The sequence below is a fragment of the Perna viridis genome, chromosome 4, assembly GCF_037379345.1.
Source record: "Perna viridis isolate PV_CMFRI_1.1 ecotype Kerala chromosome 4, ASM3737934v1, whole genome shotgun sequence".
Lineage (NCBI taxonomy): Eukaryota > Metazoa > Mollusca > Bivalvia > Mytilida > Mytilidae > Perna > Perna viridis.
This window is the reverse complement of record NC_142448.1, coordinates 31,076,269-31,091,722: the sequence shown is the minus strand read 5'-3', so window position 1 is coordinate 31,091,722 and position 15,454 is coordinate 31,076,269. Positions and strand designations below refer to the sequence as shown.

At 31.9% G+C, this 15,454-nt stretch overlaps 1 protein-coding gene across 1 annotated transcript in view; it reads left to right on the top strand.

Annotated features, from left to right (window-relative positions):
- Positions 1-15,454, top strand: part of LOC148619733 (uncharacterized) — a 33,475-nt gene that overhangs the window by 17,277 nt on the left and 744 nt on the right. The window contains exon 2 of the mRNA XM_088577056.1: positions 11,347-11,587. Within this exon, the coding sequence (XP_088433182.1) occupies positions 11,347-11,587 (241 nt within the window). The remainder of the gene's footprint in view (positions 1-11,346; positions 11,588-15,454) is intronic.

Sequence of the window (15,454 nt, the reverse complement as noted above, 5' to 3'; positions counted from 1 at the left end):
AACTAAAGATTCTTACCAAATTTTGTAAACATGTTTCTCTGGATATTGAGCACAAAACTGGTGTGAGAATTGTTTATTCGTTCACAAACATGGCTGCCACACAAACATGGCTGCCATTATTATTAATAAATACTGTGAGTTCAAAACGCGTTTTTTGCTTGTTTTTATTTATGTGAACCTTAATTATCTTTACATATTTTTGTGTTGCTCAAATGGCTCAGTGAGAAATGATAAAAGTATAGTGGCCTTTTTAGTTGACGTTTTTTATGGCATGACTAAATGATTTCAATTCTCCAGGTGAGCGGTCCATGTTCTTTAGAACCTTTAGTAAATCTTAAATGAAGTTGTTTTCGGTTAAACCTGTTCCAATCGTCATTCTTCGGCCGTTTAACCGACAAATTAAGACCAGTTGAGCTAAATTAAACCATTTTCAGTCCGTCCAGATCGTGCGCCAAATGTTACAATATGTTATTTAACTAAAAATAAAGTAATAAATAGCTCGAATAATTGTGCCGTCCGTGCGAGACCCGACAGGGTAGTCAAGGATGTTAAAACCCCCTTAGTTAGTTACTCGAATAATTAGATTGATTCACACATGTCAAAAAGTACAGACGCGATTAATTGGTAACTACGTCATTGTTGTTTAACCTTTATTAGTGTTGTGTCGGATTGATGGCCTCAACCATAACTATATAATATCCGTTAAAAACTCATTCAACAGTATTCATTCGTATCTTTAGGCTCTTCTGAAATCAAAATAAGGAGCGTACACATATATAGATATATCAACATATTCATTATTTCGAAACAAAATAAGCTTCTGGAAAGTTTTAGATATTTTGAATACTTTATAATGCATGTCTTCTTTTACTTTAAACAAGTGGGTTTAAAATTATTTTTTACACAAGCTCACCTTAAAAAGAGAAATTAATTGTGAAACTTGTTATGCATGAAGTGCATGTCATAAACCCAGGAATATGTAGAAAACCTTGATATTTTTTTTCTATTTACGTGATCTTGTTATCCACCTACCAATGGAAAGACCTCAGTGGGATGTAAATGGAGAAGTTAACACATACTCTACTATAAAATATGCATTTAACAGTTAAGGTCACAAAAAAGAATGTATCCCTGAAACCATATTTGCACAATCATTATACAATTTGAGTAAAAAAGAATTAATATATTGAGAAGAATGCATTCTATAGAAGCGTTTCAGTTCATAATTTATTAATATAATGAAAATATTGAGATTTGTATGTGTGTGTAACAGTACTTGACTTCAGAATAACCTTACTTGCTCCTTAAGATATACAATTATATAAATCACATACATACTACGAATAATATTAAGTTTATGCATGAAACAGATATTTAAAATGTTTTGTTTGATATTACGGTGGTGATTTGACGGTAATTATAAAAGAACTATAATTTTGCTTGATTCATTATGATGTCAGTCAGTGCCCATCTGTACTTAACTAAATTGATGAATGTTAGTACATGTCGATAAAATGTATGCGTTCATTTATTTTTGTCCCGCTCACTTACTATACACAGCGCCAGCATTAGAGCCGATATCGTTTGATATATATGGACAATGTCTGTTAGTGCACAGTAATAAATCTGGCAGTTGCATACATGTACTTGTATTACCATTTCATATATAAAAGTTCATCCCTGTCACACTATCAAACGACCGAATGTCAAACACTATAACTTTTGAATATGACCGGTTGATGTAGAGGGTCGTGAACAGGATTTTTTAAATCTTTTCAACGATTTTATCAATGGTTTACAGAATTGTCGTTCGAGACCCTGAACATCCTCCATTCTCGTTCAATGCATAACATCCGTCGTCGATCACCATCATCATCACCATCATTTCTCTCGCGGTATCACGGGTTGAAAGAGTAGGGCAGTTTGATAACCATAGTATACAATGTCGAGTTATTTTGTTAAATATGAATCTGTTATGCGTGTACTTTGTACAGTAAGTTTAGCCATCAAAATGATTGCTGCGATTTTTTTTCTTCAAATTAGATTTTATTTGTTATCAAAAGGTCTTCTTTGATTCCGTATTATTACAAGCTCTTATCAAGTCGGTCCTTTAAGGGGTTAGACATAGGGTAAGGGACATAACTCATGAAATCAGTGACATATTCAATTTCACCAAAACCTTTCAAGCTTTTGAAACAGAATGAAATCAGTCCAAACCACTTTGATGCTTACACGAGATTGATATAAAATAATGAATACAAACGTTCCAATGATTCCTAAGAGTTGTGTCCCTTACCCTAGGTCCCCCTTCTTAAATCTGAGGATTTTTCTGAATAGATTTGTATTCATACTTAATCAGTGGTAATGCATGATATTATAATTACACGTACTTCGAACTTTCTAAAATCTATTTTAAGTACTGACAGGTCGTAACACAATCACAAATTTTCACTCTATGCACGAACATCCTTCCAATCAATTGTAACCATAGTTTTAGCGACTTCTATTCAGTTTAGTATGAAAGTGTAATGCTCTGCTAATTTGGTAAGCGACTTGTAAATACTTTTTTGTTCGCTATTCCTTGCAGAATCAAAAGATTGTTCTTTACTTTGGAAGATGGATTTGATATTGAAATGTTATTTTAATTAAAATTGTTTTCTGTTTTGTGTAAAATGTGTACCAAGTATATAGTTAATGAGAAAAAAGGAGAATTGTTAGAAGCTCTATTACATTTTTGTCGATCCAAAAATATCGATCAGTCAGTTACATGTAATGATACACATGTATTATATACATGTGACTCATATCGTTAACCTTATTTTTGGTATCATATATTGTCTTTGATTTATTATATACAAGATACATATCATCAATATATATATACGTGTGTATTATCTTACAAAAACAGACGCGAATAATTCAGTAAACACCTGACTTTTATATCAACAATTCATTTTTTATTTGGAACCCAATACAAATATACGCCACGGGGACACATTTTCTTTTTTTCAACTTCCAAAGATTTATATGAATTACATATCATTTAAATATACGACCGGATTTCTTTCTTTATATGAATAACGATGATCAGTTATATCACAAATTTTGGACACCTTCTGGTTAAAGACATTGCATGGTTACATGTACATCACACTTATTCTGTTCTTCCAATAGTCCGGTCAGATTTATTAACGTCGATCTAGATCGATGCGTAATCCCAATACGTATGTCATTGCGGAGGAGGGGCCCTACATGTATGAACGTAAAGAAAGTGCCGCGAACTGTTTGATCTAAAGAAATAAAAAAGGGTACTACGATATACCATTAACCTAATTAAAGTATTGGGCTTTGTATGATTGACAGATCCGTAATGTTTGTAAATAACCAGGTATAAGCTCCATACAATCCAATTGAAGTATTTCAATCTAGACATATGATATATACTGTTTGTTTTCAAGGTAACCATAAGATAATCATGGGTTTAATGATGTAAAGTTTATTCTTATAACAATTTGTGAAACCTTTCGACACCAGGGCCTAGCCATCGATTGTTTTACGAAAGTACCTAAACCCAACTAAGTGTATATATATTTCAAAGAAGGATCTTCATTAAAGACGTTTTTGACATGAAATATGCATGTTCAGATGGATTAAAGTAAAGGTTAGTTATTCCCAATGCTTACTTTTCATCCGATTAATGATCGTTTTGGCATGGACCTTTACTGTTAATCCTACGACTGCTAACTACTTAACTTACCGGTACACCTGATCCATGCTCCCAATTTTAAGTGGAGTCCGAGTTGCTTATTTGCTTTTGTTACTTTGTATGTATGATTTTAGTGATACTTTATGTTCTTTGTGGTGTATCTCTGTTTTCCATGTCTGGTCTTTGTCCCTGGATTACATTCTTTTGATTACCGCTATAACATTGGTTCCCTTGATTACTCTTTCTCATTGTCCAATTAATGATATGCACCTAAACAGTTGCTTATACTGTACTAAGTGCGTCAGTTCAACAGCCTGATGGAATCTGATAATCGTTTACAGGTTGTAACAATAATGCTAATTAATTTACCATACTATTTCCGTAATTATATAGGCGTATCAATATTTTTTGCTGCATTCTGTACAGAAGTTAAAATTATGCGATATGAATGATGTAAATTGTAGATGTACACATGTTGAGCATTCAATTTGTTTTATACATAAAAATGCAACACTGATTCTCGAGACTCAGTAGAGAACGTATTTTCTTTTATCCTTTATTGTGTGCTTTCATCGAGACTAAAAGAGTAATCAAGGGAACCAAGTTTATAGCGGTAATCAAAAGAATGCAATCCAGGGACAAAGACCTGACATTGTTAACTAAGTTGTTAAGAATAAAAATGTGCACAACATTTTATATATGAATTTATACAATGTTTAAAGTTTTATACTGGAAGGAATGAAACACTGATTTTTTATTTATATTGTTTGTTTGTGAGTGTGTGGTTTTAGTTTAATTATTAATTATCTTTTTACCTATTCTTTTGAGCAGTTTTTGAACTTAACAAAATTGAAATTGAATAAAATTGAGGCTTTTATTCCTGGTGTTAAACATGGCACCACGTGTTGTCGTTCCTATATGACATACTCTGGTATAACTCATCAGTGTTGAATTTGGCTTCCTCTTTCAATAATTTTGGTTTTGGGTACTTCTTGTTTATAATCTAAATGCTGCTGATAAAAGATTACTCCTTGAAACACATGTACAGCGTATCGAAATTTGAAATACATATGATTGGTATTTTTATATTTGACTAAAGGACACCTATTGAACAGAGTTCCATTGCAATGAGTAAATCAAATATTAAAATAGAACGAAAATTGATGTGGGAGTATGTCAAGGAGATAACAACCCAGCAGGTATAAAAATGTCATCGTAAGACCACCCATCATAACTGTAGGTGCACTTCTTAAGCCCGATTGGTACTTATCTAGATGTTCCTCTCGGCAGCGCAAATTACATTCCTAGTCGTTCACAACTTAGAAATGCAGTTCACCTATTTTTTGTTAGACCATTAGCTATTCTACTAATTTTAGTATCCGATACAACCATTAGTATACAAGCAGGCTGATCAAATAATGCATCTAAACAATTAATAACAAAACAGTTACTGGTTTTCTTTTATGTTCAATTTTAAGTCATTGCCTGTAATTATTAGAAGATTCCATCTGGAAGCCTGGTGTTAATGTTATTATACAAGCTGTGTCACTATGGCAAAACATGTATAATATATACTAAGTAATGATAGCCAGATTTATCGAGACCTTCGTAACAGGTTTGACATCATTAATTAAGCATTTCGTGGTTAATTTACTCAATTTCCATTACATTAGTCACATCATCATCTTTTTGTTTTCTTTTTGATATTTTGTTACACCTGTCTGTGTTGAACACCGGAATAGTGCAATAATCCTGGAATTGCGTGGAAACTACATATTATGAGTCAATAACCTTTACGTATACTACAATAGTTAGTACAGGCTGAAGAGGCTGTTCAGACCTCATTACAGAAATAAATTTGAACTTAACGGCGTTTAAATGCGAAATGGCCACTATAAGTGTCGAAAAAAAATGAAATTATTTAACTATAGAGGATCATGTTGGCCAATCTGGACCTCGCATAGTTTGTAAGGGTTTTTTTGGAATATTATACTTTGCACATTAGATTAACATTAATCAATCCTTGTATCAGTCCTATTTTAATCGTGAAAAAGATGTTTATAAGACAGGAGTTACTGCTCTTTGATGCATTCAAAATAATTTTCAGTGTAAATTCTTTAAGAAACTGAATATACATGTAATGTACAACCTGGAACATCTGAATTTGATATCATATTACATTGTCTCTTATAATAAATAACTAAATAGTGTCAACAAGGTATATTTCAATATTTATCATTTTATAGGATCCTCCTATATTGCAAAAAAACGTGCAGTTTATCTGCTTCACTGGCTTACAAAGTACACTATCGTATGAATGATCATTTGTAGTTGTTCGTTTTAATTTTAAAATTATACACAAAAGTAAAAAAAATAATGTTTTATCATGGCCCCTGAGGCCCATGATTGGTGAAATAAATATTTCGAATTTTGAACTTGAACTTCGTATTTAGCGCAAAGTGACTTTTAATAGTACGTATTGTGCATATATATTTGGTTCAGTGACGAACAACTTCATACATTCATACATGCCAATTAATTTCGGCATAAAAATGTTATTAGAAGATAACAAGCTTAACTGAGTGGAGAGTTTTGGACAATAATTTACATCATCAGTTATACGAGTTTTGGAGTACATGGGCATTCTGGCATTCGTTCCAATGTTTGTTCTTGATATTGGTGGTAAAGTGTATGATCATTTTATACTGAATGCAAAGTCATCACCAACTCTTACTAAAAAACGGAAATGTGATATATGAAACAGATAAATTTTGTACATGTACAATACTTTACTACCCTAAATTGAAAACTATAAAACAAGTTCATTAGAGTAGTAAAGGGGGAAAATAGTGGATGTTTGTAATTTTGGCGGAAGGAAATATTTAAATTTATCACTAGTAATATTATTCGTAACTAAAGATATGTACTTCATGGAAACTATGATAGATCAATACCTTTGAACCATCAAGTGAAAGGGACATAACTCAGTTTCTCTCAGATGTTATAAGAAGCTCAGCAACATTTTACTGTGTCATTTTCATAAGGCTTTTCCCAGCATCGCCATCCTTACTACTACTAAAGTTTATGTAGGATAATATTCAATATTGCAGTGTTATATTGATCTCAAATCTTAACTTGCATAGTGATTATTAAAGCTTATTTTTCTTGAAATCTGTTAGAACAAATAAATTTTAAATAAAAATTGTTACGAGTTAAAGGGTAAAATGGAATCTAGCTTACGGTCTAATTTTTAAAATTAGTCTGTCTAATTCGACGACAATCTCAGAGAGTAACTATTGTCTTTTTGAGTTTTGATTCAAATGACTTATGGTTTTGCGGAAGCTTGCATGATATGAACTTAATTTGTACTTGATTCAAATGAATAGCAAGTCCTTTAGTATCCACAGATCCTCCTTGAAGCTTTAGGATAATAACTTAGTCAAGTAAATTTTGAGCTCCTGCTGTTTTTTATCTAACATATTTTGGGTAAACCTTTGTCTTTCATCGACTCTGCGGTTGAATCAAATGAGATATCATATAAACATTTATAAGACTAAAGAAGAATTCTAGAAATATAAGCGTACATGCAAGCCAAACGCGAGTAATACTTTTTTTTAGTAATCCTTAGTTATTTTATTTATTTTTATTTAATTATGCTAGGACCAAACTTCTTAACCCCTGGCTTTGTGTTATTGTATATCTTTATTTTTATTTTTTATTTGAATTTTTGTACCTAAATCATTATTTGATTGTCTTTGGCAGCTTCCTTTCCTTTTTTACAACTTAAAGATAGGAATTAATTTCTTAGTACAATATTTGGCTGTTTTCTGTAAAAAAAAATAAAATGATATTTTTGAATAGTATACAATTAACATTTGAGGAAAGATGTTGAGATTTCACTTCATCTGCTTGAGGTCCAGAGCTCTGTATTAATTTCAAATAGCAAAATGTTCGACTGAGTACACAGTTAAGTGTAAGTATTTTTAAGAATCTGGCAAAATGGAAAATAAACCAGATACATGCATGTCAAAACCCAACCGATCTGACAATGTAATATCATTCGAGGATACTTTCTCTATTTGGAAAGACCATTATTTGATCTCTGCATCACTGATTTGCGCAGAAATTTTTCAATGGAATATTAGAAAAATTAGGTTTTTTACAGATTTATCTGCCCTTGAAATGTTCATTTTCAGTGCATTTCAATGAAACTGTTACTCAATGGACCGCATGATATGGCAAATCTTGTCTATTTTCAATGATTTAATGGTGCAAATAGTCGAATTACACTATCAAAATGATGGTTTTTTTATGTTTCACCTAATGTCTGATTCTTACAGGGACTGAGAATTAACTGTTTGCTGCACATATCATTCTGCTATAACCAATACGTGTTATATGACAACTTGTCGATTCCCATCAATCGTACACCATCTCTCACCATATATTTACTTCTAGCGTAATGAGTATCCAAAACGATATATGGGAACAACAAAAGTTATGAAACAATCCAATTATGACCTAGAATGTGGTAAATTACAAACAATAACATATAATCTGAACATTGGCCATCCTCTGACGTAGATGGTCACCAGAAACAATGCAAAGATATAATTTTGTATTGACCTAAGTTAGTCTTTGTACGTCGTAGAACTCATTACTTCGTCATCCATTAATGGCAAATAACAATTTACATCCTGGTTTTGTCCTCTAAGTGCTAATCCTGAGAAATAATAGCCAAGCAGCGATGTCTCTCTGTACAAATAAATGACATTACCCATAAATCACAGTATAAATAATTCAGGATGTTGATATACAGTAAAATGATTTGTATTGTGGTTCCATCTGTACCAAAAAATGACCATATCTATTTTCATTACACAAAAACTATAGTTTTGTACTACTGAATGTAACCTGCATATGGAATAGTTTTTTATATATTATTTCAAGTAAAGCTAATGTAATTCAGCGGAATTCTGATTGTTTCCGGGAAGGTTCCTGTATTTCCATTTGTACAACATGGAGCTGTTTTTATATCTTTGTTTATATATCTGGGAAAGGTTGTTCAAAGTATTTCAGTGTGGTTTACAGTTTAGTATTTAAGTTAGCGAAAAAATGATGGTCTTCAAAACCCGTAACCGTAAATAATAAACAAAGTATTCAGATTTAAAGTAATAACTACATATATAGGTTATACAACCATTCAAATTAAACAAGCGTGTATGTGGGTAGGGTTATGTTTCTACTCTTCCATTTAATATGCAGTTAAGATGGAAAAATTACGATATTCAACATGCGCGCAGTAGAGAACTTGGAAAAAATGTAAAATGGCTGGAAACATCTCCCTAAAAAAATCAATTACTGCCCAGTGGTTAAAAGTAGTCACGGGCATCACCGGCTAGGAATTGGAGAAAAATATTTGATGTTTGTCAATCAGTGCACTCGACTAATACATTGCAGGACTCTCTAGACAATTAAAACAGAGAACAATATACAGTAACTAAGGCCTTTTTTGTAAAAATACATGTTTTATCAAGCAAATTTCATACAGACAAATGAACTTTCAGTTGTAATTCTGTTTCCTTATTTTATATGGATGTGGGATCTTTCAAGTTAATAAAACAACATATACTTAAATCGTTGACTCTCGGAGATCTTTTTATCTTTCGGAAGCATAATAATATGTCTTGCTGGCGTCTTGGCTTTACTTCAGTTGGCAACAAAATGCCGTATTGAAAGCATTGGTATATTGTTTCATTCTTTTCATGTTGCCTACAATGTGATAATACCAGGACAATACTAACTATGATTACTTGTAACGCAACATTTATTATAAGGTCTGATATCAAATTTCAATAAGTTTGAGTGAGTTGCTTATGAAGAAATATATTTCAATTTTAAAACAAAAATTGAATCGTATCGTCAAGACAACCAGTATGTAGATTTACGACATCCGACCTACACGGAGGAATCGTCGACCGATCTGTAAGGCATGTAACAAATATTGATAAATTAACAAATTTACCGCTCTAACAGTTTTTCCCCACTTCAAAAGTCAAAAATCTGTCATCAGATAGAAATTAGCCTGAAGGAAATATTTAATAGAGAGGTTTGGTAGACTACTTTTCTGAATGAATTTTTAACTATTTGTTTAAAAGTCAAACACACCTATTTGTTTTGTTTTTGTTTGTTTTGTGTGTTTATCTGTTTTTTTTTTTGTTTTTGTTTGTTTGTTTGTTTGTTTTTTTTTGTCTGATTTGTTTGTTTTGTTTTGTTATTTGAACAAAACAATTAGTAGCATAAAAGTTACAGTGTGCCGGCCATATATAATCTGTCAGTTTTCTAAATGGACAGTTTCTTAAAATGTGGCATGTACCCTGCATTTAACACTTCATTCAGAATATTAAAATTTTAATTTGATATTATCATTTGTAACATCAGTCACTGCCGTCTCCAATGCAGATGAATATGCTGGTTCCGTCGTATGTTTGATATTTAGTGCTTTGTGTCGACTGTTTGTTGGGATTTTCTGTGGGAAAATTAAAATACTTTCCCTTAAGTTTTATTTTTCGTTCGCCATTGATAGTTTAAAATAGTGAAAGCCCCTATACTATTCGGGTTGTTCTTCGTTATTTATTATATTCTCTGATTTGATTGTTCAGGGAATATACATTTGCTCCTTACCATTAAATCAGACATCAGAGGCAAGCTAGCAGGGGGGATTCCCCACTTCAAGCTTAGGTCTATCATTAATGATTTCTTACATTATTGCCGTTAGATATATCTATAAATCTTACCGGGCATCGAATCAGAACAAAATCATATCATTTTCCAATATCGTCGCCTTGTTACGCCTTATCTAAGATATGACAAGATATGAAATACCACAAATAGACCATCTTGTTGTCTTTAGGCTGAATGTTCATGAAACGGCTGACACCTTTGGAGTCCCTCGCGCTTCAATAGCTTTCTAGGTGTCATCTTAAACTCCCGCGATAATTGTCAAGCAGACGTTATTCTTGATTTTATTATCCTTATTACCATTCCGATCTCTCTTCTTTTATTGATGTTCAATATAATCAACGAAATAAGTGATAAATTTTAATTACATTATAACAAATGGAGAAATAGAGAAAATTAAATTATCACAATGCCGGCATCAAGTGTATACAATGCAGTTTCATCCCAATGGTGTAGAAATTTAGAATTCTTAATACCAATTTGGTAGTAAGTTAGTTTAGATATCGGTGGACACAATGAAAGGTTTGTTTAATCGATCTTTCATAATGTACCCTTGAATGCATAAGCCAAAGGCTGGTGAAATACAAAACTTTCTAATAGACGGCTGCCCAAAACACATCGCCATACTGGAGTTTTGGACTTTGAGTTACAATCATTCTTGCTTGTTATTATTCGCGTGGGACTTATGACTTTGGATAATTTTGGATGAAGAAATAATTATTATGGGAATACCAATTCATATAATGTCTCAAGATATTGATGTCCTCTGAACAGGACATCATTTCCCCCAAAGATACAGTATGAGTGGACACTTTATGAGGAAAATACCTTTAAAAATAGTTAATAATTCTAATCGGTACTATAAAACGAATGATGACCACAATGCTATTCTTCTTCAGGCGTGCTTTGACAATCCTATTTTCCAAGAAGAAGGGAATAAATTTCAAAATGACGAACACGTAGTACAAAAAGATAAAAACATTGGCTATGAATACAGTTACAATGGTGGACCTGGGCGACAAACGGAAGTGCACTTTCGGAAGATAGACCAAAGACAGAAAAATGCCCGGATTTTTGCTAGTATTGTGATAGCTATTCTTCTTATAGCCTTGGTGATAACATTAATAGTAGTCTTATCAAGTAAGTATACAACTAATACACATATTTTCTTCTCTTTTGTGTTCGTACTTTACATATGTTTTGTCCATGTTTCCATTCTTCATTCAAAATTGTTTCTATTAAAATGGTTCTGTCGGATTATAAGTAATGACATTTCGTTGATTAAAAGTAATTGAGAAAATTGTATGCCGGAAATTGCATGCATATGTCGCAATTGATGTAATCTTTTGCGAGTACTTTTAGTATAATAAGCTTAGTTTTAGATTTTCGATTTCTTTTGTGAGTCCATAAAGTAAGGAGAATCTACAGTTATAATTGATTGTACAATTGTATTTTGAAAGCTTGATTCATATTTCAAATGATGGTTATTTCATCTTAACTTTCAGATCCCAATAATGATATCTATAAATTCTACTTAAACTGTATTTCTGACGACACCATCCAAGGCTTTTGTTTCGAATGAAAATTTCAGGAAATAATCTGAATTGAAGTTTTCAGTATATTAGCAAGGGGTTTTATCCATCTTTCCCTATCATTTTAGTTTTGTTTAAAATATTCATGAACATGAGGTGTACATTTTGAATAATTTGGTCAAAATATGAGCGCTTTAACGACTGGACCAAGATTTTTAATACAACACCTGCATGTCTTGTGGAAAATGGCTAAATTTTACGACAATACATGTCTGAAAGACAAATATAAATGAAGAATGAGGGGCAGACGCGGAAATTTATAAAAAGGGAAATGGGTTTCGATCCATAAAAAATTAAAGACGAGACCATCATTTGCTCAACTTCGACAAAATTAGGCACAAAATGAACAAAATTACCAACAAAGTAATTGTCCCAACCCTTGGAGCCCTCTCCTGGATCTGCCATTGGGATTTAAAAATATTTAGAATGAGACATTTTAACAGGATTCAATATGATTGTCGTACCTGTTACCTGTTTGGTACTATTGCTATCAGTTGTTATGCCTTATTTGATCTTGGCTTCATTATCTTGGTAAAAATCCATTTCATTTTCAAAACTTTCAATAAAGCGGAACACGTTCACAAGCCAAGAATCGATGCACGCAACGAAGATTGCTGATTTTAACATCAACACTCTGTAAGACATATTCCTGGGCCCATTTAAGTTCGTATTTGTTAACAATCACGCCCCACTAGTTAGACATGCTATTCTAAATACTTTAAACGTCGTTCAGGAAACACAAACTACTTTATCTTAGGTAAAGATTAGACCACTGTTTATTAGAATTGCTAATATTAAAATTCTCGGGCCTTTGTTTGTCAATCGATGTTGTCATCGCCAAAGAACAAAGCAGTAGTTATTTTCTGATTTCATTTGCATCTACGTAAATCTGGACCGTATTATTGTAAAGATAACTTTTTTCTAATTGTTACATTCCATTGGTCATAGTTTGATATCAAAAGAAGCAATCTCCCAAGGGATACTAAGATATCTCTGGACGTTCTCTCTATATCTGCCGATGGGAAAAAATCTGACGGTTATTGACTGGATTAATCAAAATAACGTAAAATCGACCGCTGGAAACGAACTAAAAACGCTGTTATTATTTTAACAAAGAGCTAATATCACAAGTTTTGGCTATCAAATTTCCATTATTATCTCCGTCTCCTCCATTGATACTTCAATACTTTGATTAAAATTCACCATTGTAAATTTGCATTACGTGTATATGGTTTTGAAACTATATATTAATTAATTCCAACCCTAAAACTTGGTAAATGGTTATGACAATAAAATGCAATTAATTTGCATAAATATGAAGTCTGTATCTTTATGCACAGCTTTTTTAAAACACAAATTTTGTTTTAATTTGCGACAATGTTGTCGCTTAAATATCAAAAGCCCGGTAACCGGCCTTTTGTAATCAATTTGTTTTGAATTTTACAAATTCTAATGCAAATTTATATTCAGTTTGTATATCACAATATAAATGCAACAATACGAACAAAAATAGTAATGCTTGCAACTAACTATTAGTAACAGACTTGCTGTATAAATGGGACATAACTTGTAAGAATTGTTGTGGATTGCTAATCAATGGAAATACATCATTTATCATAAAATGGTACTATATCTTACAGATGGCTGTCTTAAGCTACTTTAATATCTAAAAAAACGTCCATTAAATCAATGTGCAAGCCATGTATTTTACTGTGGCCAACATTGACATAAGTAACTGTGATAAACCGTAAGTGATTCCATTATTTCAGATTTTTCATCCTCAATTAAAATGTCACTGAATGGTGTTTCATAGGCTAATGCTGTACAATATCTGAGTTTCGATTCAATACTCTTACGAATGGTGTCAATAACGGCCAATTAAAATGAAAATGTCTTACATTCGATTTAACTTTTGACAAATTGCAACCTGACATTAATTAACCTAAGTGACATTACTCTTGGTGTACTGTATTAATTTTTCTACATTTTTACATAGTTGATAACAAGTAAACCATTATTTGAGCAATGTAATTCTGGTAATAATTTTTGTTGGAAAATGAGATTGACTTAAAATCGTAATGATAAAAATATTGAACATTTTCATTACTGAAGCTGGACTGTGCTAAATATCACAATAAGTAAATTCACATATTTGAAATAACAAAATCACAATAAATGAAGGGTAATATCAATATTATTTAGCTGAAAAAATTTAAACAGTAGTCTAAAGGATAGTCAAAAGAAAGTCCGTATAAAAAATGCCAATAGCAGGGTGAAAACCGAACAATTAATGAATGTTTCTATTTTTTAGACAGTTTAAACGAAATAACGTGATTTGCTCAAAGAGAAACTACCAGTTGGAAAGATTATTACAAATCAAGTAAATTATTTTGTAATGGATGTAATAATATCCGAATTTACAGTATAAGTTGTATCTGTCAATCTGTTATCGTTATCTGTGTTTCATTTTTTTCCATTGGCTTCCGAGTTCTAAATCGTGTATAAAGCTTATTTACCATTGATGTACATTTATAACTTTGACACAGTGAAACAATATTATACCTAATATACCCTTTAAATGAAATTTCGCCAATTTGACAAAATAATGTCAGATATTTAGAATGTATGAATTAGGGCTAGATGCTATGTCGTCCATGATTTTTCACTTAGTTCGCTGTGTAAATGAAGATCCTGATTTATGTAGATTTAGGTGATCGGCACTATGCATTAACAGCTCTTGTAACGAAGACCGGCTCAAGAGTCAATAAGCAAAAAAAATCGAAAAGGGATTCCGTATAGCCTTCATATAGAAACTAATAAAGATATTCAGTCGATTGAAGTGATCAATTGAGAAACAAATAAAGGAAATGTGATTTTAAGTTGGAAACAGATTAACTTTCGCAAATTTGATTTACTTTCTTCCTCAATGTCACAATTATAAAGGACTCTTTTTACGTACATGTTAAATGATCATTGATCGATGGTGTCATATGCATTATAAAACACGGCATGTCTTTACGTTCAAACTTGTCCATTCCTGATATTAGAAAGCAACGAAAGTTTTTTTTTTTTCAAGGGAATTGTCAGCTGTAAGAATTGAGATGTTTCCTTATCTTAATATACGACACTTATATCTCTTCATATTTTCCTTTAATTTTCCGTAACGTATCTTCTGTTATGACAATGTTTCTGTAACAATACCAATACAATACCAACTGATAACCAGATATGAAAAATGTGTTTCGCGATAACTAGACATGAGTTGTATTGAACACTTCCACAATTATTTCTGATTTATAGTGTCTAGTTCTGAAGATCAATGACATTTATTTCGATAAAAGTTCGAAAGGGTAAGGCTCGGTTCATAGTATAGAAGTTATATCTTTACTGTATAAATGTATAAATTAACGACTCA